Source organism: Heterocephalus glaber, unplaced genomic scaffold (assembly GCF_053883595.1).
Source record: "Heterocephalus glaber isolate CG9 unplaced genomic scaffold, H.glaber_assembly_v1.0 deba00001733, whole genome shotgun sequence".
Taxonomy (NCBI): Eukaryota; Metazoa; Chordata; class Mammalia; order Rodentia; family Bathyergidae; genus Heterocephalus; species Heterocephalus glaber.
In genome coordinates, this window is record NW_028258444.1 from 4,468,092 (window position 1) to 4,493,468 (window position 25,377).

At 41.0% G+C, this 25,377-nt stretch overlaps 1 protein-coding gene across 3 annotated transcripts in view; it reads right to left on the reverse strand.

Annotated features, from left to right (window-relative positions):
• Dennd5b (DENN domain containing 5B) overlaps positions 1-25,377 on the reverse strand; it is a 187,217-nt gene that overhangs the window by 55,375 nt on the left and 106,465 nt on the right. For all 3 annotated transcript variants that reach the window (XM_004855049.4, XM_087199946.1, XM_004855048.4), the window contains 2 exons: positions 19,930-20,596; positions 1,893-2,080 (listed from right to left, as the gene is read on the reverse strand). In XM_004855049.4, the coding sequence (XP_004855106.1) occupies positions 1,893-2,080; positions 19,930-20,596 (855 nt within the window). The remainder of the gene's footprint in view (positions 1-1,892; positions 2,081-19,929; positions 20,597-25,377) is intronic.

A 25,377-nucleotide genomic window follows, 5' to 3' on the forward strand; every position in this document is an offset into this window, starting at 1 on the left:
TCACTTTTTAATATCTACAGTGGATATTTTTATACCCATGTCCTCCCCAAAATTATGTGAGGCAGATTATTTCATCTCATTGTAAAATGATACTGAACTGAAGTGATGTACTCTTAGTCTTTCTTCTAAAAAGTGATGCATCTAATTTATAGTTTTTATACTGAAGCACTGGTATTCAGGTTATTTTGTATTACTCTACCTTATGAAAAGATGGTGTGCGTATTAAATAAACAGTGTTGAGGGGTTGGGTGAAGCTGAGTGGTAGAGCACTGGCCTAGTATAAGCCCTGGGTTCCATCCCCAGTGTGCACATGCTCGCACACACAGTATTGATGTCATGACTGAAAAATCACACATCACTACAAAGGCTTTCGGAATATTTATCTTGTTTTTCTTTAGAGTCAGAAGATACAAGGCTGGGGATTTAGCTCAGTGGTTCCACCACCTGCCTTGAAAGCACAAGGACCCGAGTTCAATTCCCAGTACCAAAAAAGAAAGTCAGACGATACATGCAGACATAGAAAGATTTCCCAACAACAAATATACCAAGGTGCCGTTTAAAAATTTCCTAACAATATTTATGTAAAATGGACAATATTTATCTAAAGTCTTATAAAATATCATTTGAAAAAATATCATTTGAATAACATAGAAAATAGATCAGATAACTGAACAAGAAACTAAAAGATTGTTATTTAAGTCTTTAAAACAATGCATTTGGCTAGTCTATTTATTTTTCCTTAAAAATTTAAAGGATTGACTTTGAACAAACAAGATACTAAATTTAATGAAAGAGAAAACAAGAAAATTCAAGGAACAGAAAAAAGTAGTAAAACAGGGAGGGAAAGTAACATGAGCCAAGACCCTCAAAATACAAGTTTGAACATATATTTTTTATCACTTGAATCAGGCTATTTTTCTTTGAACAAAAATGTTAATTTTGGTAAGGAAACATTCAAAATAAGCAGTTAAAAATTACCAGAATCATTACTGGGTATAATGTGGCTTAATGTCTTATTTTAAATTCACTTATTAAAATGAGAATCTCTATAGGAAATAGGAACAAATAAAAAGTGAAGCTCAGCATACGGGATTTTATTAAGAAAGGTGCTAATTAAATAGCTAATAATACAATGTAATTAACCATTTTGTGCTTCTTAACAGGCGCGGCACTCTCACCAATACTTCATTTCAAAGGGTCTACACTGCAATTCTGAATGTCATCAGAACCTAAAACTTAGATTCCGAATGCCTTACAAAATTCTTGTTTATCTTCCTCTTAAATAACACTTGAAAATACAATGAACAAAAAACAGTAACATTAAGGTGGCAAAAATCTAGGGGCCAAGATTTTTTTCTCACTGAACAAGCCAAGTTAGCATTTAGAGCAGGCTGACACTTGGCCTTGGGTCTAAAAACAGAACAGCAAAGCATGTGATGCTTCCATTATCTCCTGCCTGCTAAGACATGACTTTTAACTTGAATGGAGGTCAAAAATCAACTTCACCTCAATTAACGTAGTACAATCATTTTTTAAATGTTAGACTTGGGATTTATTGCTTAAAAACAAGGTTTATAGCATGAGTATGGAAAAGAAATGAAATGCTATTAGAATAGTAAAGCAGTGAGGCTGTGCTACTACTATTGCTCCATCTTCACAAATCTGTGGCTGTGAAAATTTGCCACTGCCCTGTTGTGAAGTCTTTCATTCATGACTACATTGTAGAAACAGGCTGGAGTCATAATCAGTATCCTATGGCTCAGGCTCCACTCTAGCCACACTTGGGAGATTAAAGAGAGACAAAGAGACACAACCAGACAGAGACAATGCTATTTCACAAAAGCAGACTTGAGCTAAACCCAAACAGCAAATGTTTCAGCGTTCGCTGTTACCTCTTGAGGAAGCTCCAGTTTGGAGCGGTCAGTGCCATCTTTTGACTGGAGACCCATCAGATAAGGGACAGGAGCATCAAGAAAATGCAGCAGGGAGGCGGGGAGGATGGGCACATATACATGCTGCCACTGGAACGGGAACAAGAGGGCAGTGACGCCTTCCGCCACTGTCATCAGGCGCTGACAATCTGCACACGAGAAGGAGAGATTTAAGGAAGAAGCCAGGTAAAACCAATGGCTGCAGTAAGCTGGAAAATGCCAAAAATATTTCGGTTAAACTAAGCAAAATGTTTACAATCATGCAGAAAACAGGTCAGTTCTATGCCATCATGAGAGAGTTAAGTGGTTTCACTTGAATAGTTTTAAAGAGGAGTGGATAGATGGGAAACATCACACTTTTCACTTCTGAAAATCACTGGCATATAGAGCTGGGGATTTAGCTCAGTGGTGCTGCTGCCTGTCTCGCAAGCACAAGGTCTTGAGTTCGATCCCTGGTACCAAAAATGAAACAAAATCACTGGCATGTATATTTACATTCCCTTAAACACAGAAGAATCAAGAACTAATACAACTGCTATTGGCACATACCCCATCAAAAATGCGCAAGGGAGTGTATCGCTTGTAATAACTTTTTGTTTATTTTTGGTAAAACCTCCAATTCAGAGGCTTTTTTTCTTGTGTATATGTGATCATGGCTACAGCCTTTGGTAGGCTGACTGTACTTACTGTAGCCCTCATTTTGTGGGTACATAAAATCAAATGCATATATGCAATGATAGTCACACTTCTTATATCTAACCCTAATTACAGAGCCACTATATCTAGGGATAAAATGAGTCACCAGATAATTAAAGTTTGATTTTTTTGCTGTGTTCTGTTTACATAAACTAATTTACCAAAACTAAAAACTGCCTACAATAATTCTAACATGGGAGTCTGAGGGAGAAGAACTGTGAATTAGAGCCCAACCAGAGCCACTTAGTAAGACCCTAAATAAATAAATAAAAGAGCTTAAATTAAATAAATAAATAAAAGGGCTGGGCATGTAGCTCAGGGTGAAGGCCCTGGGTTCAATCCCCAGTACTGGAAAAGGAAAAAAAATGTAATATTAAAGTGTCCTCTTGTACCCCTTGGCGTTGCTTACATATGCCCATGACCCCAGGGACGCAGACATGTTTTAGAATTCAGATTTTTTTTTAAATTTAGAAAGGCAATATAGTATTATACATAGACCATATATGTGAATTATTTAAGGCAGAACCCTGTAATCAGATACATTAATATTTTCAGACCAAACCATACAAGAGTTCCAGGAGAGCAGAAAAATCAAAGAATATAAATAAGGTCTCTGGTTCTGTCTGGTTTTGCTGATAGATTAGTTACAGAATGTTTGATTTTCAGAATTTTTTTGGATTTGAGAACTGAGATAAGGGATTGTGGATTTGTAATAATCTCACAGAATGCATTGTGCACACAGTAAGCCGGGGGGAGGAAGTTTGGGGGAGTCTTGTTTTAAACAGTTAGGAGTTGATGTGAGCCAGGTACTACTTGGTTCACATCAACTCAAAGAACACTTGAGGAAGCATAAGCAGGATATTTTTCATTTAAACATTTTTCTTGTATCATTTTATACTTTTTTGCTTTCATTTTCTGAGACAGAGCCTCACTATGTAGTCCAGGCTGGCCTCAAAACCAAAATCCTCTTCCTTTAGCCTCCTGAGTGGTGGGATTAAATTTTATAATTTTTTAATGACTATTTATAGTCTACAATGGGATTTTGGTAATGAAGTATCAAGAACTCCAGGTGCTTAAAACTGTCCTTTTTTTCTTAATTAAGACTAAAATTTGGGTCGGGGACTTAGCTTAGTGGCACCGTGCTTCCCTTCCAAGCACCAGGTCCTGACTGAGTTCAATCCTCAGTCCTGGGGGGAGGGAGACTAAAATTTAAGGTGACAATCTATTCACATGAATACTTATAAAACAAACAAAAGGCAGCCTGAAGAGTGGGAGTCAGTTCTGTGAGCACAAAGAGCAGACCCAACTACCTGGCATGGACGGACTGACAGACAAATGGGGACACACACACCCACACACACACACAAATACACACTCATCTGAGGCCCCCAGAAGGGGCTGGGCTGAGATGGCTGGTGCTCTGGGAGGTGGTAGAAGTGGAGTGCCAGCTGTTCAGAGGAGATTAGACAATGCTGCAGTTAGTTACCTACTGTGCTGCCGGTGAGGTGGAGGTGGTGTGTGCAGTGTAGGTGATGAGGGTCTTCTCCACAGGGCTGGGAGTGGGGAGGGAAAGCTGGCCAGAAACCGTGATGCAGGCATGGAGATGCTCCAGTCAGAACTGACTGCAGCTCCGCCCTTCGTAAGTCCTGTCTCATCCTGCCCACCAAGCACACAGCCAGGCTGACTACAGTTCATGCTACTAAATGTATTTTCTCCCTCTCATGTTCAACAGAGTTCTTAAAAACACACAAAAAATCAGGAGTAGGAAGACTGGCTGGTAATCAATTAAAAAGATCAAATCCAAAGAAATATCCTTGGATTCTATTCTGTAGGCATCCCATTTCAACCAAGGGTTGGGACTTTTTGATTTTTTGTAATCTTACTATTTATTACAATATCTGTCATATAATAGAGGCTAAAATTATTTTTAGAAAAAAATTAGATAAGAGTACATAATTTAAAAATTTTAAATGTATAACTTTATTATCAAACACACATATATACAAAAATTAAAATTATTCAAAGAAAAACAATGCAAGGGAAAAAAACTGTAATAATTTTCAAATATAGTAAAACTCAACCAAAGCAAAACTGAAAAGTACTTAAACATTTTTCCATATAATTAAAAAAAAATCTCAAGTATTAACAAGACATCAAAGGATATGATTTGTTTTAGAAAGATTTTCAAAATTAATATTGAACAAATAGTGGTCTGGAAAAAAATTCTAATTAACTAGTAGACTCCACATAGGCCAAATTTTTTAAATTTAAATTTCAATACAGTCATGTGACAGGTGATGGAAATATAATCTGAGAAATACGTTATTAGGCAATTTCATCCGTGTGTATCACAAAGTACCACACAGAGTGCCAACTTCTAAGGGCAAACTGAAAAGGTATACGTCAATCACCTGTGATGGCCCCTTGATATTATCCAAATACGCAGTTAAACACAAGATACATGAGGCTATCACTGGCACAGCAGCACACAGCTTTACAGTAAATGGTTTTATGTAAGTAGGATTATGCTCTAAAGGATGAAAAGCACAGCATGTTATAAGTACCTAAAACAGTAAAAGTCATTTATCACACTATCGAGTACTGTGTACTATACATAGTTGTATGTGCTTCTTTTGGAAACACACCTTTCTCTCCCGGGATCTCAGTGACTCTTCCTTCCTAACCCACTGATGAGCTCCAGCCTAGTCTCTATCTACATCTCTTCCTATAGTTTTAACCACAATCTATACATGGATTCTTTTCAGATTCTATCCTGTAACCTGATCACTCCCCTTCCCCTCCTGACACCCCTACCCTTTTGAGCCTTTTCTTTGCCTATCAAATTATCAATTATTCATTTTAATCATTTTAATCCTTAATTACACTTTCAGTTTCTCACACTAGAGAAACTATTCGGTATTTACACGTGTGTCCTGTTTATTTCACTTAAGAGTATGGTCTCACTATGCATCTATTTAGTTATAAATATGTGTAGTTTCTCGTTCTTTATGGCTGAGTAGTACTCCATTTTATTGTATTTTTTTGGGGGGGGTACCAGGGATCGAACTCAGGTCCTTGAGCTTGCGCAGCAGGTGGTGAAACCACTGAGCTAAATCCCCAGTCCAAGTACTCCATTTTATTTAAAAAAACAAACCACATCTTCTTTATCCAGTCTCCAGCTGATGGGCACTTGGGCTGTTTTCACGTTTTCGCTATTACAAACTGTGCTGCTATAAACATGGGTGCACATATATCACTGTGGTATGATTCTAATTCTTTTGGGAAGATACCCAGCAGGGGGATAGCTGGGTCGAATGGGACCTCTAAGCCTAGTTCTCTGAGGTACCTCCATACTGATTTCCACAGTGGTCGCACCTGTCTACACTCCTACCAACAATGGAGAAGGGTTCCTTTCTCCCCACACCCCTGCCAGCATTTGTTATTGGATGAATTCTTTATAACAGCCATTCTTTCTGGGGTGAGGTGGAATCTCAGTGTTGTTTTCATCTGCATATCTCGAATGACCAGTGATGTTGAACATTTTTTCATATATTTATTTGCTTTTACTTCTTTGTCTGAGAAATGTCTGTACATTTCAGATGCCCATTTTTGAATTGGGTCTTTGAATTTGGGGGATCTGATTTTTTTCAGTTCTTTATATATTCTAGATAGTAGTCCTTTGTCTGAGGTACAGTTGCTGAAAAATTTTTCCCACATTGTAGGTTGTCTCTTAGCTCTGTTGGTGGTTTCTCTTGCAGTGCAGAAGCTTTTTAATAAGATGAGATCCCAGTTGTTGATTCTTTGTGCTAGCTCCCATGCTACTGAGGTTTTGTTCACAAAGTCTTTTCCTATACCAATGTCTTCAAGAGTTCTACCTAACTTATCTTCCAGCAAATTTAGTATTTCTGTGTTAATATTTAGGTCTTTAATCCACTTCAATCTTAGTTTAGTGCATGGTGATAGGTATGGGTCTAGTTTTAATCTTTGGCAGGTTGAAATCCAGTTTTTCCAACACTATTTATTATATAGGCTATCTTTCCTCCAGTGAGGGTGTTTGGCTTCTTTGTCAAAGATGAGGTGGCTGAGCATATCTGTAGTTGTTTCTGCATCTTCTAATCTATTCCACTGATCCTTGGGTCTGTTTCTTTGCCAGTACCATGCTGTTTTTATCACAGTAGCTTTGGAGTATAGTTTCAAGTTGGGGATTGTAATACCCCCAGCCATGTCTCTGTTGCCTAGAATTTCTTTTGCTATTCTAGGTCTCTTCTGGTTCCAAATGAATTTGGATTGTTTTCTCTTGTTCTGTGAAATATATTGTTGGAATTTCAAGCGGCATTGCATTAAACCTATATAAGTTTTGGAAGTATGGCCATTTTCACTGTATTGGTTCTTCCTACCCAGGAACAAGGGATGTCTTTCCATTTTCTTATATCCTGCTCAATCTTCTTTTTCAGAGTGCTCTAGTTTTCAGTGTAGAGGTCTTTTGCTTCCTTTGTTAGAGTGATTCCTAGATATTTCATTTTTTGGGATGCTACTGTAAAAGGAATTGTTTCCCTAATTCTCTCTCAGTCTATTATTTGTGTACAAAAAGGCTATTGTTTTTTGAGCATTGACCGTATATCCAGCTACTCTACTGAATCTGTCAATTAAGTCTAGAAGTCTTTTGGCAGAGTATTTTGGGTCTTCTATGTAAAGTATCATATCATCAGCAAATAATGACAGTTTCACTTCTTCCTTTCCTATCTTTATTCCTTTTATTTCTTTCTCTTTTCTAATTGCTGTGGTTAATGTTTCCAGAACTATATTAAACAGGAGTGGTGATAGTGGGCATCCTTGTCTTGTTCCTGATTTTAGCATGAAAGTTTTCAGTTTTTGACCATTTAGTGTGATGTTGGCTGTTGGTTTTTCATAGACAGCCTTAATCAAGTTGAGATAAAGACCTTCTATTCCAATTTTATGTAGGGTTTTTTTTTTTTATCATGAATGGGTGTTGGATTTTGTCGAATGTCTTTTCTGCATCTATTGAGATGATCATGTGGTTTTTGTTCTTGACTCTGTTAATATAGTGTATTACATTTATTGATTTACGAATGTTGAGCCATCCTTGCATCCTTGGGATAAATCCAACTTGGTCAGGGTGTATGATCTTCTTGGTGACCCTTTGTATTCTGTTTGCCAGTATCTTGCTGAGGATTTCTGCATCGATATTCATTAGGGAGATTGGCCTGTAGTTCTCTTTTTGGGTTCTGTCTTTCCCTGGTTTTGGAATCAAAGTAATACTTGCGTTCAGGAATGAAAAACACATAATTTTGCTGGTACTCATAATTTAAGTAGGCTTGCTTAGATTTTTGTCCATATGAGATTAAAGAACACAGGATGTTTCAGCAAGAGAAAATCGTACTACTCAAGACAAGAAACTGCTCACTAAAAATAACATTTCATGGAATATTCACACATTCTGTCAGTGTGGGCAAGGCCAGGGTCATCAGAAGGGAAATCCAAACATCCATTTACCAAGCCCTCGCTGCTGCTCATCATGCATAGCAATGTTAACGAGTGACTCTATCGAACTGAGTGGAGCAGACCTCCCAAGGATTAGAGCTCTGTTTAAGGACAAGTCACATTTTAACACTTCACCTCTTCTATATTAAAAGCGTAAAAATTTAAACAACCTAATACAATAAGGCATCCTAAAGCCCTGCAGAGTGAGAAAGGTCTCTAAGGGATTATTTTCAGCTTTCTGCAAGTGACTAAAGAGAGCAAAAGTTCCATGTCACTCCACCAGGAAGATACATTCCACCTGTTGGAGAACTGAGCCTTTAAAGTCAGAAGGGAAAAACATATTTACTTCTTTTAAATATCTCATGATTTGACCATTTTCAAAATATGCAATATGTCCTGTAGAGGTGAACTATTACAAAAATAATTTCACTGCTCTTATCTATATTTGCTAACTTAGAAATTCCTGTTACTATATTGTTACTCTTTGTTACTGTAGATACTCTTTAGTTACTATATAATACACTATATATAGTTACTCTTTAGTTACATAGTTATTGTTAACTATAGAGTTTTATTATCACAAAAATTATTACATAAACTACTGTCAGATTTTTTGGGGGGAAGGTACTGCTAGACTTAGTTTTCTGCAACATTCACTTTAAAAAAAATCAATATTTCTAACTCACTTCTTGCTTCTAGCTCAACTCCTAGCTTCTTTAAACACATTCACTAAAATGGAAATCTAGATTTTAAAAATAACTGTTTTTTACAGCATTAAAAGAACTACACTTCGTCCTTTAATAATTTAAACCAGGGGTATATTCTTTCTGCAACTTTTTACTCACCTCTAACACTTTAGAATGCCTTACTTAGGCTTTTTTTTTTAAGAAGTAGGAGAAATGAAAAGATTTTTTGGTTAAGACAAATTATTTCATATTTCCATGCTCTTCAGGTAAATCCCCCAGGAACACACCTTATTTGAAGTTGGGTGTATTACTGCAGTAGAGGAAAATGCACAGCTTGAGGTACTCATGGATAGCCTAGTGAAGAAAGAATCTGTTACAGTAGTTGGGTTTTGCTTGGATAATTCTATGAATGGTCTGAGGAAATGGAGACTTGCTTTGGACTGGGAGCTGTCAGAAATTAAGGCAATTTTCTGACTGTTTATCTCAAATCTGATCTGCAGGGAGGGAAGGCTAAAGGGAGTATAAAGCTGTAACTGGGACTGGGGGTGCAGTTCAGTGGTAGAGCACTTGCTACTTTATGTGAGGCCCTGGGTTTGATCCTTTTATATATCTCTCAATTAGAAACCAGGTGCACGTAAAAAACTCAAGGGCTTGGCAGCCAATTATTCACTGACTGCCTTTTAGGTCCCTTTAGGTCAGTGCATGCTCCATGCTAATCAGCTGGACTCTAAGCACTGTCTACACTGAGCACAATGTTATAGCTCTACCAGTGAAGGGCAAAGGAGAGACACTACAGAAGAACAGGCTTCTCTTGCCAATCCCAGGGGAACACCATATTTGCTTGTTCTTACTATGCTGAACGGCTGGGGATATCTGCTTGGACGCTTGCAAAACGGTGCCCAACAAGCTCTGGCTGCTCAACAGCCACAGCTCATATGTGCTTTGGAGGCTGGGTTTCTGCTATCTCGGAGATCGAGCACCAGCCCTGACCCAGGTAACCTACTGCCTTTCTCTAGACTTTGGTAAGGTTAGACCTCCTTGGGTAACCTTAAGAGTTCTATGTCTCTATGGCTATGTCCCTATTAATGCTTCAGAATACTTCATTCTGTCCCTCTGTTTACATTATGTGCGCATTCTATCTTGTGGTCGGGCCTAAGCTGAAAGGCATAGGGCTTGAAACAGTCAAATCAAACCCTAGGAGCTTAGCTACATTATTTCCAGCTGGTGCGGGAAATGTTTAATCTCCTAGAAACATGAGTTTTAAAGCAATGGCTCCTTGGGCCTTTTTCTTCCTTTGATTATGGAAAACAACACTATGAGCAGCAGAAATAAACTACAGATTTCCTTCTTCCAACAGCATTCAAAGACTACTGCGTATAGTTATTTTTCCTTTACCACAGTTCTGCCCACTTGTGGGTGTTTATGTCTATTGTTTCCAGTTCTGTATTCTCTGTAAGATTGTTTAAAATATCACATAGTTTTAAATATTGCAATTATTGAGCAAAAATAAGACCATCCTTTTAAATTGAATTAAGACATAAAAGGAAGTATTTCCTTCAGGATTTAAAAAATTAAAATATTTTAGGAAATATTTCCCACGGATACTCAAGTCATTGCAATATCTAAGACAAGCCTCCACATGGCATATGAGGCTTTCCATGACCTGTTCCTGCCCGGCTTTTCTCTCACTATCACCCTGGAGTACTCGAGTGTTTGCTCACAGTTCACTCATGGAGCGTCCTGTGTCTTCCTGGTCCCTGTATCCCTCTGCTCAGAATGTCCTTTCGCCTCGCACTCTCTGAGTCCCTCATTTTCCAAATGTTCCTTCAGAAAGCCTTCCTTAAACACTTCTTGTCATCACTCCAAAGGGACCTTTCCACCGGCTTCCATAGTCTCCTATCTTTATTTCCATGAGGAAGAAATTATTCATTTCATTGAAAGTATTACAATTCTATTATAATTATCTATAATATGTCTCTCTGCCCTAATTTACTGTCTTCTCCTGGAGAGTAATAACTGTCTACACACACACACACACACATACACACACACAACACACACACACACATCCCTCTACCTTTCTTAAGAGACAGGGTCTTGCTATATTGCCCAGACAGGCTCCAAACTCCTGAGCCCAAGCAATATTCTTCCCTCAGTCTCACCAAATATTTAATGACTATAAATAATCTCAGAATTTTTAGCACTTGATACAGTTTAATACATGGTGAGTAGCCAGTAAATGTGTTGAGAAAATGATATATTAACATTCAGTATAAGGTATGTAAAATGAAATTAATCTTTTTTATATTAGAAAATTATGTTTGGTTATGTTATATAATAAAACATTGTCAAATATTTGGTTAGCAGAGGCTCTGGTGCAAGACCCCATGGAGGCAAAGGCTTCTCCTGCCTCAGCCCTGGTGTCAGTCCACCATGGAGAAGAAAGTTGGCTCCTGAGGACAGCACAGGGTCTGGGGCACAGGAATGTGGCGGTGCAGGCCAAGCAGCCTAGGGGCCGTGGTGTGGCTCCTGGTGTGACATCCTAGCTAGATGCCACATCTAAGGCAGCTAATGCTCAACCCTGTACTGCCAAGGAGCTGAGAGGCTAGGAGTGTCCAGCACACTTCTGACGGACTACCCGTGCAGCTGAAGGTTTACACAGCTCCGACTCTGGATACACTGACCAGTTACCACTTGAACTAGGAAAGCTTTGTGGCCTCAGGCTGCTGCACAAATTGGCTCATCTCCCTAGATGCAGAAAAATTCTTTTCAGGTATTGCCAGTAGTGCTCTCCTACAGTCAGACACCAAGGGCACAGCCTGACACAAGAGCAAGGACAGTAAGCACTATGATCATGGGGGACTTGCCTCCACATTACTGCACACCAGCCACCCAACCTCAGTGTGTCTTTCTGCCTTTTATCCCCATGACAACCTGTTTCTGTTAAAATAACAACAGAAAAAACCTTGCATGTAACTACAATGAAAAGAGATTTCTTGGCTACTGAATTACAAAGTGACTGCGATAGCTAACTTCTCAACAGCTATGTAGGAAATCAGAAGATAGTAGGAAATTATCCTCAGAATACCAAGCAAGAAAATAAATTTGACTCTAGCATTTAATATTTAAAGAAACTGTTGCTTGGAAAAAAGGACAAAATAAACATTTTTAGCAGTGCATGGCTGTAATCCCAGGCACTCAGGAGGCTGAAGCAGGAGGATCCAAGTTCAGGCCAGCCGGGGCAATTTGGATTCTGATTCTAAATACACACACACACACACACACACACACACACACACACACACACACTCTGCTTAGAACAAAAATACCAGATATTAAGTCTTAAGGGATGCAGCTAAAAATGGGATAAAAGCTACTGTAAGGACGGTTTGCCCTAAGGAGGTAGACCACCTGCCTTCCCAAGGAAAAGCCACAGGACTCAAATGCTTAAAAGACTGATACAGAGCAACCCATTTGGGACCCCTCCTGTCTCCCAGGAGGTATTCGTATTCACCAATAAATTTTCCTACTCTTAACCTCTGTTGTTCCTTAGACAAACGCAGCATATCGGACATCTAGCATAATGGGAATAATATCTATTCTCCCTATATTACCCCTTCTTTCTTGGACAGAAGCTATCTTTCAATAAATCCTTCCTAAATATGGTATTTATACAAAATGAAGTACTACTCTGCTTTAAAGAAGGATAAATGTGAGTCATTTGTAGAAAAATGGAGGCACCTTGAAACCATATTATTAAGTGATATACAGATATGAGCTTAAATATCACATGGTTTCTCTTATATGAGAAACCCAAAGTATAAAAAAATTTAAAGAGCAAGTTAAAGATAGATAATAGGAAACAGAGAGGTAGGTTTTTTGCAAATGGAAAAGGTACCAAGAGATAGATGGAGATGAGAGGAAGAGAAGAGGAAGTAAAAGGAATTAAGATGTGTTTGTTATGTACAGTACCAATTCCCCACGATGAATGTAATTATGTACTGTGAACATGTACTAATACAATTTTTTTAAAAATTAAAAAAAATTCTTCCTACTCTTAACCTCCATTGTTCCTAGAATTCATTTGAGTTTAGAGAACACGAACTCGGCATTTCGGATGTCTAGCAGGCATTGAAGCCAGCATGCTACAGGGATACTTGCACACCTACGTTTACTACAGCACAGTGCACAGTAGCCAAGACATGGAGCCAGCTGAGGGGCCCACGGACAGTGACAGTTTTAGCAGATACAAAACACTGCAGCCCTCAGGAGACATGCACTCCTTAGGGGGCTGAAGACCAGGTATATGTCCTGCCGTCTCCACCTAGATACAGGTGTGCCGTGTTCTCACACACAGAACGCAGAACAGACGTTATAGAAAGGAGAAAAGACCACAAAGCACAGCACATCTTTCCAGTGCCAAGTAACCTGACAACTCCTATACATCTGCCCTGACCGCTGCATGGACCCCAACCACAAATATTTGCTCCAACCCCTGTACGTGCCAGACCCCTTCCTGATCCCCTATAAAAATCCCTCCCTGTTCTTTGTTCACCACTGACTGGTTGCTCACCCTCAGTCGACCTGCACCCAGGTGAATAAAATCTGCGCTTCGTTGACTTCCAAAAAAGAAAAAGGCTGATACTGTTTCAGGGAGAAAATGAGAAAGGCTTGAGGAGCCCACAGGAAGTAGGAGAAAGCAAAGGGCAGCACACCCAAAAGGTCATTAAAGGGCCGGGGAAATAGTTTAGTGGTACCGAACCTGCCTCCCAAGCAAGCACAAGGTCCTGAGTTTGACCCCTGGTACAAAAAAAGGGTCATTAAAGCTCAGCCAGCTCCACTCCCATGTCTCCCATTCATAGCTTCCTTTTGGTTGTTCCTGAGTTGTATTCATAATAAATTGGTTAACAGAAGGTAAAGTGCTATCTTGCAGCTCAGTGCCCTGTTTGTGGCTGAAATGGAAGTGAGGAAAGTCTTGTGGACTGAACTCTGGCTAGTGTCAGAGCTGAACTGAACTGCAGGGCAGGTATCAGTTGGGAGGTATTAGAACACATGCAATTCGCTAGAGTCCTCAGTGAACCATATAACATATGGTTAGGAAGAGAAACAAAAGAGTAGGGAATCTTTGATTCCTGAGCAGCCACATAGTCATCCACATATGTACTAGGATCAGTCCAAAGGCAAAGGTTATCAGTGAGGTTTAAAGATTAACGCCAGGGGAGTTAGTTCATCGGATATTTAAAAAGCCCAAGCTAGTAATAAAAAACAAAACAAAATCCCTTGGTCACTGTTGTATGTAAAAGCTAAAAAGAAATTAAAAGACTGCTAGATTAGACCCTGAGGCTGGATTAAGCTCAGATTTCAGCTGGTCTGTACTTGATCATGAGCCTCAAAGCCACCCCTAAATGGAAAAATGTGATAACACAAAATTGTACCTTTAAGACCTCTGATCATAAAAGCAGTCCTCGGGGAAGGGCAAAACTAAGGAATCACTGAAGCCAGCATATAGTGTGAGGGTTCTTCTCATTTAGCAGATCAGTGTCACCAGCTTCCTGAAGAACCTTTACGACAGTGACTTATTTATTTTTGTTTTTTTGAGATGGGGTCTTGCTATGTAATTCAGGCTGGCCTCGAATTCCTGGTGATCTTCCTGCCTCAGTTTCCCAAAAGTGCTGGGATTACAGGCGTGCACCTCCACACCTGGTTGACAGTGACTAATTCAGCAGCAGTATCTTTATAAATGCTGCAGAGCAGCATATGCTTGGGTTGGTGTAGGAGCCATAGATACACACAGGTTATCCTGAGGGGGCAGCCAGCTCTCGGACTGGTTAAGAGTTGTGGTCAGGACTGTTCACCCTGAGAGAAGCACTGGCTGGCTTCCCCAGGAAATGCCATGTTTCATCAGATGCCCGATACAGCAGTTGATCCGTTATGTATAACAGCCCTGTGGCCCTAGCTTTATGATAATCAGGGTATTCGTCCACTGAATATTCCTGCTACCTGGGTCAAGTGCTTTGGCTAAGGATACCCCTTCATGTGTGCACCTCCTAGAATCTGACTGTTATAAAGCTGGACAGTATGAGAAACTTTTATTGATTTTTGCTATGTCAGCTTCCTCTCACTTTACAGATGTTAATAAAAATATTAATTAATAAAATATGAAAAACAAAAAAGAATATGAAGATGTACAGAGGTGAGCCAAGAGACTTGTTCAGCAGGGTAGAAAGTTTTAAATGGTTATAACAAAAAGGGGCAGGTAAAATGTCCATCGATGGGATTGAAACAAAGGTTCTGCGTGTGTGTGTGTGTGGTGCTGGGACTTGAACTCAGTGCCTTTACATTGAGCTATATCCCTAGCTGTTCTCTTGTTTTTGTTCTTTTTAAAAAATTTTAGAGAGTCTTGTTAAGTCACGAAATTGCCCAGGCTAGGCTCAAACTTGTGATTCTCCTGCCTCAGCCTCTGAAAGTGGTGGGATTATAAGTGTGCACCACCACAACAAGTTGAAACAAAGGTCTGGGCACTATCCTAGGCTGAGTGAACCAGAGGACCCTCAACAGTTTCCTAACATTAAAGGGCTCAAACAAAGCCAGGTATGTGGTGGGGGCACACCTGTAATCCCAGCACTACAGGAGCCTAAGGCAAGAGAATCACAAGTTTGAGTCCCACCTGGACAACCTAGCAAGTCTCTATTTCAAAACAAAAAACATAAAGGATAGCGTTTGTAGTTCAGTGTGAAGGCTCTAGGATTAACCCCCAGTACTTCAAAGAAGAGGGGGAGGGGAAGGAAGGAAGGACAGATGGACAAATGGATGGGAAATCCATTTCAGCAACAGACTAATAAAGATAAAGATCAACAAAAGAGCAGAGATCCCTTGGCTCAGCTCCCTGCCAGGGCCTAAATAAACCCTACCGCACAGGAGTGCATGAAATGGTCAGGGAGAGAAGAGAGGGTTCTGGGACTGTGCACTGGTGTACCAAGATCCACTAATGTCTTAACACAGGCTAAGACATCACATTAATTTAGGGTTGATAGGATTAATGTGGAGTTTGAATGAGATTAAAATGTTTAAAATGGTTTTACCTGAGTGTCTTATGGGAATGGATCTTATGTCCCCTAACTAACACTGTGAAACAGAAAGCATGAAGCAGTATCACTGGACACTCTGACAGAGAATAAGCCAAAGTCCTGTGCTCACCCTGTGCACCACAGAGGCTGGAATGCTGCACAGACAAATCCTGTCTGGGCCAGGTCAGAAGCCTAGAGGGCCTGAAAGAGACAATTTCCATCTGAGGGAGAAGTGCCAGGTTTTAATCAGACATTAACTGGAACCATCCTTCTGACTAAAGGGCATAAATAATCCTGCAGCCCAAAATACCCATGGCAACCTGAGTGATGTCAGAAAAGTTCTCTCTCTAATGAGGGAGGGTGCTCGGTGTCCAGAGGTCCCCAACAAAACAGAAACAGTTTGGACTGGATCACAGTACCAGGGACCATGAAGAGGACAAAAGCAAGGAGACCCTTTGCCCAGGCTAACCAGAGCTGTGTGAGAAGCTCCCAGGTCCTACTGTCACTTTGCCTGTGCCCCGTGAATACCTCTCAACTACCAAAAACAGCTGTTTGTTTTATGGATATGATTCGATGGTGAGTGGTAAAACCACACAGAGCGAACCTGTTTACACAGGCTACCAACCAGAATTTCAAATCAGTCTAGACAGACAATTCTATCACTGAAATCCACCTACTTTGACTTTCTTTGGATTTTCACAGCAATTGTTTAGCACTTGAAACATTTAAAAATTTTATGGAAACATTTATCAGTGAGTAGGAAATGTGTATGTCCTGAAAACCCCTTTCAGAGTCAGGAAGGGTGAAGGGGGCACCAGGGTACAACTCAACACAGTAACTCTTGGATTTCATTTGTTTAAGCAAAATGTCTTTCTCTAATGGGAAAGGCCGTGTCTGTTAAAAAACTGCATTTACACAGGCTTTCACGTCACACTCCACAAGGACCTGGCGGACCACGTTCTAACAGGACTGATGAAGGAGTCGATAATTGCACAGTAGACACCGAGAGGGTGGGAAAGGTGGAAAGCCATAGCTGCACAGCTGGCGCAGTGGTGACATGCTCGGGGACAGACTGAGCCGGGTCCTGGTGCCACCTATTGTCTGCTGCTCCGACCTGGACAGTCCCTTCGCTTTCCTGACCCTGAATTTCCCTTGATGACACACCGCTGACAGCACCACATCATGCTGATTACAGGAATTAACTGGAGAGAATTCCAAAATATATGTGTGCTTTTGTAGCACAATTCCTGACAAAGTGACTTCTGCGAATGGCTATAAACTTGGTGTATAACACCTTTCTTTCTATACGACACAGAAAGAAAAAAAAGTCTAGTACTAAGACCTGGGTGTGATGATACAGACCTATAATTCCAGTTACTCAGGAGGCTCAGGCAAGATCATGAGTTGAAGGATCCTGAGTTCGAGGCTCGTATGAGCAACACCATGAGATCTTGTATCTAAAAATAAATACACTCAGCATGGAGGAGGCTGAGGCAGGAGGATCCCCATGACTTTGAGGCCAGCCTGGGATACACAGTGAGTTCAAGGCCAGGCTGAACTACATAGTGAGACCCTGTCTCAAAACAAACAAACAAAAAACAGCTGTGCCTCAGTTCATGAGCTTCATTCTCTCCACAGTTCTGGTCACAAACCAACTGGATGAGAACTAAATCTGATTTTCCCATAAGGTCAACATTGAACCTAACCACTAAATTTGATTCTGTTTTTATTCACTTTTATCCAGAATTGTGGAGAGAATGAAGTTCATGAACTAGTCCTGTAATCTCAGGATTTACTCTGTTGTCATCAGCCTAAGACCAAGTTACTGAAAAAAATGTTCAGGGTACAAAAACATGTCCATAAATATTTTTCTTCATTTGAAACTACATAAATTGGTAAATATGAGTCAACTCAAACTTCTTAACAGACTCCTTAAATCAACAGGACAAGCTAGTCATATAGATCAGAAGGATAAAGGTTCAGGACAGACAAACAATGAGACATAAAATGCTATTTAGAAAAGGAAGTGTGGGGGCCGTGGATTTAGCTCAGTGGTGCCGCCGCCTGCCTCGCAAGCACAAGGGCCTGAGTTCGATCCCTGGTACCAAAAAAACCCCAGGAAGTGTGATAATGGAAAGTTTTGCGTTTTTTTTTTTCAAAAAAGAGCATGGCACAGAGTATGAAAGAACATTTATTAAGTTTCTGTTTGTGTTTTGTTGGGTAGCACTGGGGACTGAACCTCGAGACTGAACCCAGGGCTTCGCCTGTTAGGCAAGCACTCCACTGAGTCCCATCCTCAGCCCAACACCTTGACTGCTGAGCAAAGTTACAATTTAGATACAGTAATACACTAGATCTTCATAATTTAACATAAGTACAATTTACAGAGAATTATATGGGACTAATAACACTAATAACAATTATAATCACATCAGCCATCATTTGGGCAATGTCAGTTACACCCTGAGTACTCTGTACAGGCTTCTTTCTTAACCTTCACAATCAATCAGCTGGAGGTAAAAACTGTCACCCCACAGAGGGGGGAACTAACAGGAAGATTAAGCAAACTGCCCGTGGTTACATTAGTAAGGGATGCAATAGAGATTTGAACCCAGGGCTGTTATGACTTCCAAAACCAATATAAGCAAAACATCCTTAACCCAAAATGAAAGGCTCCAAAATGTGAACCCATGCGAGCACTGACATGATGCAGCTCCCCAACCTTACCTTCTTCAAGGAAAAGGAAAGAGAAAGTTATTTAAAATTTTCAACTGCAAACAGTATACAGGTGATACTGAGCACTCAGAAAGACAACAGGAGGAAGAGAGAGAATTTAGACTGGCCATGAGAGAGGAATTTCCTGACAAAACCAAGACACTGGAATACACCATCGAACATCCTGCAGCATAAATTGAAAGAAAACACAACTTCATGACGGGCTGTCAACACACAAATAGTGTCAACATACACACAAGATGGGGAGTACAAATATAGTCTACTTGGCTCAGCCTTGCTTATAATTTAAAATAGAAAAATAAAAACAAGGGCAGGGGTAAAATAAGCTTGACAGCAGCAGTTGGGAGAGTGCACTACAATTCATTCTGCCAGCCTAAATGCAAATTTAAATTAGCAAAATCCTAACCCAAACGTCACATTTTCCAAAGAATCCATCCATAGGTTCCATTTTATAATTTTCTCACTATCCATGAAGGCACACATCTCTATTTCTTCTGTAAATTCATACTCAGATGGGAACCGATATCCTAGTCTAGGATCAACAGTAGTTACTGCAAATGTAGCAGTTAAAAAAACCCCACATTTGTTAGTTTTTTTCTTTTTCTTTTTTTTTAGGCAGGGGTAATTGAACCCAGGGCCTTTCATGTGCTAGGCAAGTGTTCTACCACTGAGCCATAGTCCCAGCCCAGTTTGATATTTTTTAGTGTGTTGGGAGAATTTTGAATAAATAGTATCATAAAGATAACTTCTTTCTTCTGTGTCTTAAAAAGCCCAAGGCCACACACCCAACTTGAGCTCACTGTGGACTGGGAAAGTCACTCCTGTCTCCCCTGTATACCTCTTCCTCCAGCATGTGAATGTGATGCTCAATAGGCCACAGTCAGTGCTATCACTTCCTCCTTTCAATGTAGTTGAGATTTCATGTGCACCTTTACTGATTTGTAAAGAGTGGGAAGACTACACATTCTCTGTAGAAGAGGTTTCTTCCTGCTCTCATTATGAAAAGAATGTTTATTTAATGATGACTATGAATTATCAGGAAAAAAGGTCATTTTTAATTAAAAAACAAATACACCCTAATCTGTCATGGTAATATTTTTTATATTCTTTCCTGTTTCTCTCTACAGCCGCTGTGGCCACAAAGAAAAGCTACACTGCAGCTGTTAGTCTCACTCATACCTGCTCCTTTGATAGGAAACAGAAGATTCCTGAACATTCATTATTTGGTTCTAATAATATTAACTCAAGGAAATACAGTAGTTGAGGGCACAGGTACTTGTTTTTAGAAAATGAAGTGCAAAGAACACCCACCTTGTGAGTACAGAAGGATCTGCATTTCTAACAGAACACAGGTGAACACCTGCACCAGGTTCTCCAGTCCCAGGAGCTCAAAGGCCTCTCGAAGAGGGTAGTCGGAGAGGGGGAGTTCATTGGGCCCAGGCCTCTGGCAGATGACAGGTTCATAAACGCCATAAAACTTCAGTGACCGCCCTGGAGGCGGAAGTGGTACTTCATAAAGAATATTATGGATGTAGCTTTCCAGTGGCAAGGGAGGCGGCTGCTGCGAGGTGACAGCTTTGTGAAGCTGGATGAGAAACTTCTTGCAGGCCTGCATGAAAGGGAGTGGGGTGATAAGGCAGATACTTTTCGAAACATACAGAGTGTCTCTGTTGATATCGTAAGAGTTGTACCGCTGAAGTTTCAGAAGGGAGGTTGAGTCAGCCTCGTCAGCACTGCTCGCCAGTGAGTCCATGCTGCAGGAGGAGGAGGCACACACACTGCTGCAGTGCTCTGCGTTGTGCATCTGGTACAGTGTCTGCATTGCTGTGCAGATCTGCTTGCTTGTAACTTCTTCAAAGAAAGTGAGGACAAAGCCATAGGTTCGAGAGCCATCTTCCCGAGTAATTATAAACGAGTGGAACTGAGGGTCTTTATTGTCGCTTTGTGTCCTGAAAGACAGCCCTTTGGGCATGCATAGCTGTGGAGGAAGAGAAACATCAGAGTGCAGTACGAAAGGAACTTCAAACCAGAACAAAATTTGTCTTTCAACATGACAAGACTCAAAAAGACAAGTTTTATCCAGGTTTAACTTGAGACCCACCCCCACCCCCACCCCCACCCCCTGCTACTCTGGCAGAACTTTTAGGCCTGTGTGTCTCACTTGTATGTCATATATATATACAAGGGAAAAGCACTCCCTGAATGAGTATTACATGTATGGTTTATTAAGAATGAGAATATCTTTGATTTGGTTTCAGGAAGCCTCTGACCAAGCCTGTGACCTTGAACAAGACCTGTACCTCTTTGGCTCTTCAGTTCCTCTTTCTACTACAGCTGCTATCCCAGCGACTCAAAGACAGACTGCGTATGCAAAGATGCTCTGCAAATATTCAATTTTCAGTACTACTGTTTTGGTAATGACAATCATGTTTCAGAAGAAAAGGAAATAGGTGAAAGCTCATTTGATAAAATGATAAATGGAAAAAATTTAAACAAAAAGAAAAACAACAGTATGATTTTCACTGTTTTGAAGAATGATACTTTATCTTAGAAAAATAAATATTTTTTTTTGGTACCACAGATTGAACTCAGAACCTTGTACTTGCGAGGCAGGTGCGGTAACACTGCACTAAATCCCCGGCCCAGAAAAATAAATTTTGAAAATTAAAACCTTTTATTTTCTATAGCAAAAGGTAGGAACAGGATATTCAGATTATTTGTGGTAGAGATCTGAGTAGGCCTTACAAACTACCTGGGAGAGTCAAGCTTGGGGACAAAATTACCCAAGGAACTATATTTAGGATGCTTAAATTGCGTAAGAAATTTGAATTCTTTAAAATACTTTTTTTCTCTTTAAAATACTTTTAAAATTATGAAGAATTTAAAACTAGGGACAACAGAACTTGTAATTCAATCATATTCATGCACAGTCATCATTATTCATTTTTATTTGTCTACTTCTACACTGTATGTGTTTTTTGCATAATTTTACCATACATCATGGCATTTTTCTATTTTTTCCAGATTTAATAATCTGGTGGAAAATTTAGACATTCTCCAAAAGCCCCACATTACCAAGAAAACTCAATTCACCTTACGAGTTACATATTCTTCAAGCAAACTATCAACTTTTATGAAGTGCCTTTAGGAGCTTGGCCCTGTGATGGCAATAAAATAGTGACAAAAACATGGTCCCTGTCCCCCTGGAGCTCCCAGTCTTCGGGAGGACAAATGTAGGCTGCTATTACAAAAAAAAAGCAGGAGAACATAGATTAGGAAAGAGGGAGCTTTCAGGAAAGCTGAAGTTCACAATGAACCCTGAGCACTGGTGTAGGCACCAGCAAGATCAAGACTGTAGGAGGATGTCAGCAAGTGCAAAGGCAGAGCTGGGGATGGTGGGACACATCTGCAATCCATGCACTTGGGAAGATGCGGCAGGAGGCTCACAAATTCAAGCCCACTGTGGGCAACTTGGTGAGACCCAGTCTCAAAAATTAAAAAAGCTGGGTGTGTAGCTCAGTGTAAAGGCCCTGAGCTCAATCCCTTGTTCAGGGTAGCAGACTATGGGGCTTTGCAGAACTGAAATCAGCATGGTCAGTGTGAGCGAGGCCCAAAAGGCAAGGTGGGGAGGTGAGAATGAACCGGAAATAATGAGGGCCAGGACCTGCCGGCCTGAGCCTCATCACAAGTCTGAGGACAGTGGCAGCCTTCGAGGATCTCAGAAGGAGGGTCAGCAGATGATGTGCCGCTTAGCTGTCATCTTCCAGCACTACCTCAAGGCCAGGCGGAAGTCAGAGGCGCGAACTGAGCACTCCAGGCGCCTCCTCCCCAACACGTTCCACTCTCACAGGTCTCCTAGCATCTGCCCTTGGCCAACCTCCTCCCCTACAACCTACTCTGAAGTCCTGCTGAGGGCCACACTGAGGTCCCTGCAACCTCTGCTTTCACCCCCACACTGCTCAGCTCACCTGGGAAGGGGCTAGCATGCGCCTGCCTCCCCAGGTGTCTATATGACTCGCTCCCTTGACAGCCTGCAGCCTGCAAAAGCAGCTCAAACTGGCCGGTATTTACCTCAGTGGTTCTCCCACCTGCTGCAAGGACCCAAGTTCAATCCCTGGTACCAAAAAAAAAAAAAAAGCGGCTCAAACAATCCTGTAGTTTCACGTGCTCCTCCAGACCCTGCCTGGTCTCCATACTAGGGAGAGCCCAGCCTTTTCCCAGAGACAGGCAGACTGCTGAGAGTGCCTATACCAAGCAGTGGCAAACTTCTTCAAAGAGCCAGAGAAAGCTGGGCATAGTGGTACTCACCTTTAATCCCAGCACTCTGGAAGGCTGAGGCAGGAGGGTTGTCAGGGAATGCAGCTCAGTGTGAAGGCTCTGGGTTTGATCCCCAGTACTCTTTCCCAATACCCACATAAATTTAAAAAGTTTAGGCTCTGCAGGCTGTAGTCTGTCACAACTACTCAACTCCAACACTGTAGCATAAAAGTGGAGTACTACTGTGCCATAAAGAAGAATAAGCTTGAGTCATTTGTAGAAAAATGGATGTACCTTGAGACCATAATGTTAAATGAAATAAATCAGACACACAAGCTTAAATATCACATGATTTCTTATGAGAAACCCAAAGTATAAAGAGCAAAATAAAAAACTAGATAATAGGAATTAGGGAGACAGATGTTTCTTAAATAGGAAGGGGACCAAGAGAGGAAGAGGGGGCTGGCGATTTAGCTCAGTGGTTCCAGTGCCTGCCTCACAAGCGCAAGGTCCAGTTTGGTCCCCAGTACCACAAAAAAAAAAAAAAAAAAAAAAAAACAGAGAGAGAGAGAGAAAGAGAGGGGGGAGATAAGGGAAGGAGAAGGGGATGTGAGAAGGTATTGAGAAGTGTTATGTGCCTGCCTGCATCAACTCCACACAAGGAGTGTAATCATTATGTACTGCAGACATGTACTAATAACAAAAAAGCAGCCATCGAGAACACATACAGGAGCAGGTGTGGCTTTTCTAACAGTATCTTACTTACAAAATTAGACAGCTGGAGCTGAGGGCCCACACTCTAGGAGACTAAGGCAGGAGGATGGCAAGTTTAAGCCCAGTGTGGGCAATTTAGCATCACCTTGTCTCAAAATAAGGGCAGGCCTAGGATGCAGTTCAGTGTGAAGGTCCTGGGTTCAACTCCCAGTGCTGTAAAAAACAGCCAGATGGGAACATGTTTGCACACGGAACTCTAAGGCTCTCGGGCAAGGCCACAGGAGGGATCCAGCTTCCACTTTTCTTGCTGGTCACTCAGCTGGAAACCCTGAAGGGACACATGGGAGTCTGGTTAACCTGAGAGCAGCCATGCTGACAGGACCAGACAGAGACTGAACAGAGACAGAAGATCCCAGGCTGCCCTCCTAGCCCAGGAGATGGGCAGGAGAGAGGGAGCCTCTTAGATCTCTGCCCCCAGCCCTTAGAGTGCTCTGACACCAGGTAGAGTAGGGGCCACCCTGCCAACTCAGCAAATCACACATCTATAAGCAAAGTACAATAGTTATTTTGCTGTTTTAAATCAAGAATCAGCAAACAGTAGCCTTTAGCTCAAATGCAATGCACCACCGGTTCTGGAACAGTCATAGATTCCTCTTGTGTCTGTGGCTGCTGTTGCACCTAACAGTGGAGCTGAACACTAGTGACTGAGGCTAGGAGCCTCGAATATCTCAAATATTTACTATTTGATCCTTTATAGAAAAACTGCCAGAGATGGTTTGTTATGCAGCCACTGACGATACTCCCTCACCTCCTTTAAGTCTCTACATAAATTCTAGGGAGATCTTCTTCTACCTTTCTATAAATAATGGTGTTCTGGTCCTTTAAACGCTATTAAAATGTCACTTCTCGAAAAAGTCTTCTTTTGTGTAGAGTAGTAAAAACGTTGTATCGTTGTATACTATGTACGTTATACAGACACATTATTAACACTAATTTTATTTGATCTCTAGATTACAAAGTACCAAGGGCTAATAGCTCATTTCAAAGCCTTAAATATTCAGAAGTACCATGCACTGAACAAGGTATCATTTGAGCCCAAAATAAAAAGTGACTGCTAATGACAGAAAGAAAAAAACTCAGAAGTCAGCAGAGTGCTGCTCCCTGAGGAGTTGTCCTGCCAAGTTATTCTGGCTTCACATCCCCTAGGCCAGCACTAGAAACTCTAAAGAAAAGCTGCACCTCAGTAATTAAGCTAACTGCTAAGTCTTTTTTCTTTAGATTTACAGAACCCCAAACATCTGATAGCCTTTAATATCAGAAAATGTGCTGTCTCCTTTATTCTAGTCTCACATCAGGTAACACAAAACATATGCACCACTGGGAGGAGCAACATGGTTGTCCTATGAACTGGCCCCAGGAGCTCAAGGTTGGTTCTGATATTCTGGCCAGAAGAAGGGAACACACACACACACACACACACACACACACACACACACACACACGCACACACACACACACACACACGCACACACTGAGGTGAAGAAGAGGCACTCAGCAGGGAGCCCCCAGAGCCTTCTGGCCTGTCCTTTCACCCTTTCCTGCACCTGAGTTCCCAAGATGGGGCTCTGAGGCTGGCAGCTCCTCCATTTCTCAGGGCTGGTGCTTGCATAGACCTGATTTCTTTTCCAGGACTCTCAGATCTTGAGTACTGGCTTTTGAGCAGGGAGCAGCTAGACTCTGATCCAGCAACAGCATCAGCACACGGACAAGTGTGCCTTTGTACTTCAT